The sequence below is a fragment of the Rhyacophila brunnea genome, unplaced genomic scaffold, assembly GCF_057557595.1.
Source record: "Rhyacophila brunnea isolate RB1 unplaced genomic scaffold, BYU_Rbru_1.0 scaffold_7, whole genome shotgun sequence".
In the NCBI taxonomy this organism is placed as follows: domain Eukaryota; kingdom Metazoa; phylum Arthropoda; class Insecta; order Trichoptera; family Rhyacophilidae; genus Rhyacophila; species Rhyacophila brunnea.
This window is the reverse complement of record NW_028233339.1, coordinates 12525224-12528585: the sequence shown is the minus strand read 5'-3', so window position 1 is coordinate 12528585 and position 3362 is coordinate 12525224. Positions and strand designations below refer to the sequence as shown.

Sequence of the window (3362 nt, the reverse complement as noted above, 5' to 3'; positions counted from 1 at the left end):
CAAAAACCGTTTTAGGGGCTTTTGAAACTAGGCGCTTCAATTCTATAATTTACGAGGTATTGGTATTGACAGGACTTTCGGGTTATTTGGATCGTTCTGAAAATGAGTTTATAGCCCAAAAAGGGTGTCAACATGTATAGCTCGAAAATTGAAGAATTACCCAAAACTCGGTTTCAAAACCTTTGAAAACTGATGCAAAGTGACTGAAATTTGTACTAGTATTAATTATTGTAAGTTTATATTGAAATAAATAAAATGCGATTGTGGAAGTATCTATTTATTTAAATTAAACAGTAATAAACTAGGATAGTGTTAACCCATTTTTTGGGCCATCGCCATGGCATTTTCATTTGATACCATTTGAAATTCTTGAAAGCGTTGAGATATTCGTTGATTCATTTTTAAAAACTTCTCCATACAATTCAATGCGCAAGTATCCTGAAAATATAAGACGAAAATGATGTTTAAGTGTTCGGGAGACAGAACGAAGAGAGAAAACTTTTTTCAAAAATCATTTATTGATATCGACAGTCCCTATGTAAACTCAGACATCTACCAAGAAAGCATTTCTGCCAAAACCCTTAAAATTCTTCCTCCATCTTTGATTAAAATTAAAGAAAAAAAAATCACTTAATTTCGGAAAAAAATGTATGTAAAAACGGACAAATAGGTAAGTAGGTACGTACTCTAATTTCAAAAAATGAGTGTAAATGCAGATATGATGTTAATATGTCAGTCTATACATTGAGCACCAGACAGTCACATAAACAAATGAATGTCAGTTGTCTTTATGTACTCTGTGCTAGTTATGTATAATAATTGTATTTTCACTGCTTTTTTATGTTTATATCAAAGAGATTAGACTGTGGAGAGTGAACATATCGCCATTTTCGTACGAACACTACGAAGCAATAAGAAACAGAAAAAAAGTCTGTTGGTATTACTGTAAGCTGCTACTTCATTATCATTTGCTTTTGTGTTGTAAAAAAACATGGCGTTAAACGTGGGTTAAACCAGGGAGTTAGAGCGGACCCGTTTTGAGTTGCTCCGCTCCGGGACCTAATACTTGCTCCAGTTCCGATCCAGGGTCTACTCCGCTTCGGGTAAAAAAAATTGGTACAAGTAGGTTTAACTGGAACTGGCCAATTTTGATAGCCGATTTTGGCAAAATTCATGAATTCATGAATGAATACCTAACCTAACCAAACGAATAACCCAGTATATTGGCTATTTCGCTGGCTTCCTCTAAACCTACAAGAACCAAGGTATAATATGTATGCAAATGTTAAAAAAATTTAAAACAAGGTTTATTATTCGCCATTTTCATTATTAATTCTATTAAAAAAAAATTTCCAACAGCAAATCGTCTTTCATTATCTGCCACTTAATTTTAGTACTGAAAATAACCTCTTGACACTCGCTTGGGTAGTGGGCACACTGGATATGACTCGACATGCTGCTTGAATTCATTTTCGTATTAAATATAATATTTTCATTGGATTTTAGGATGAAAATTTAATAATACTAATAAAAACATCCACAGCAGCAGTGGAGCACTACAAATTTTCGATGCTTCGGGTAAAATCCCACTGCTCCATGGTCCTGCTCCGAGCTCCGCTCCAATGCTGTGGTCTGAACTGGCTTATCTTGCTTTAAAAGTTAACACAGCCCCCGTTTACACGTGCATCGATGTACTGTGCATAGTAAGAAAATGTATGGGGAAATATGTATTATCCTGCAGTTTGCATGATTGCGTGCATAAATCAAACAAGATTGGAAGCTTCCAAATTGTGATGATTTATTGCGCGCAAGTAAGAGTATTTTCGATCTGCGCCTGCACAGTAGAGCGAGATACCGATAGAGAACAAGCCGGTAAAAAAACGAACTACTCATTTTGAGCTCCGATTTTCAATACGACCTGTCAGATAGTAGTATAAAATGATAACATCGGGTCTCGCATACTCTTGAAGAATGAGATTGGAGAGACAGTCAACACTTTTACGTGTAAACAGTTATTGTCATGACAGTTTAAAATTAGCACAATTGCCGACAGTAATTCCATGCATGTGTACAGGCGCTATTATGTTAAATTAACAGTTCAGCCTTTCAACACCCACCTCGGATTTTTTCACCAGTCTGGTCGTAAAGTCGTGTACACAATCAACAAAGCAAAGCTCTGATAATTTATTATAGGAAACGACGAATTCTTTGAACTGAAAAGGTAAAAGCAACATGTATTAATAATAATTAATATTAGCTTATTATTTTCTATAATCTAAGATTAGCAATTTTATCGATAATAGTTACGGTATAAAACGCTGCATTTATTAGAAAATTGCATGTCATCTCACCGACTTAATTTGATCCGCTTCGGAAGAATCTGCCGATATTTGTGCCATTTTTATAAGTAGTTTCTTTTACTATCTGATAAAGGTGCTTATTTCAAACTAACGGCGAATAAAATATTTTATTTAACCTATAAGAGGGATCCAACTTCTTTCCGACATGATTTGACATTTGGGATAGTGTTGCCAAAAACCAATACTTTTCCTTGAAAATATACCGAGTGAAATTAATTTCAATAAATTTTAGACCATTAGGCCCCCATAGACGGACAGTTCTCGTAGCAGTTTGAACATGGCACAGACAATAACTGTTCAATAACTGTACGTTAGTGGACACACCACAGATCAGTTTAACTACCCCATTTAAATCTGTCGAACTGTCAACAGACGTGCCCATATACGTACAGTTATTATCTGTGGCAGAGCAAGTGTCAAAAACTATGGCGGTTAGGTTCGCGGAGATATTACACAGGGGTATTGTTTCAATTAGTTTTAGGTAGGGTATACTTGAACGATGATACACGAATAATTTTACTTTGAATTTATTATGGTTATAATTGTTTTTATTAGAAACAAATTGACATAAAATACACACCTATGACGTTGGTAAAATAAATCATGATTTCGCTAGTGGATTGTGTATTTTATCGATTCACCGAAACAATATTATACACATTCGTGTAAATATAAAATGTAATCTTTTCTTTTGAATAAATTATTCTAATGGACAGTATTAATTAAGTAAGAAAATGGTAATATTTATAAAGGTATTGATTTTATATACAATAAATTTAAACATGCCACAAAATTATATTTACATCAATTATCAGTATAATAATTAATTACTATGATATTATTAAAATATATACTTAAATTTTATTTAGATTTACCGAGATTGTCATTCACAATTAGGTATATTAATTTATGTTGTGAACGTCTTAAATTAATAAGTTTTAATATTCACTACATACAATAAACAAAATTTGAGTACTGAGTTATTAGTCTATATTTTCACAA

The 3362-nt window shown here is 33.1% G+C and overlaps 1 protein-coding gene across 1 annotated transcript; it reads right to left on the bottom strand.

The window, feature by feature from the left end:
- Window positions 1-247: 247 nt before the first annotated feature.
- On the bottom strand, window positions 248-2795 carry LOC147064507 (mitochondrial import inner membrane translocase subunit Tim9-like). The gene is made up of 3 exons (XM_085957448.1): window positions 2352-2795; window positions 2118-2213; window positions 248-438 (listed from the first exon to the last, which is right to left on the bottom strand). Exons 1-3 carry the CDS (start codon window positions 2397-2399, stop codon window positions 313-315), a joined length of 270 nt encoding a protein of 89 aa, XP_085813574.1. The 5' UTR covers window positions 2400-2795; the 3' UTR covers window positions 248-312.
- Between the last annotated feature and the right edge of the window lie 567 nt (window positions 2796-3362).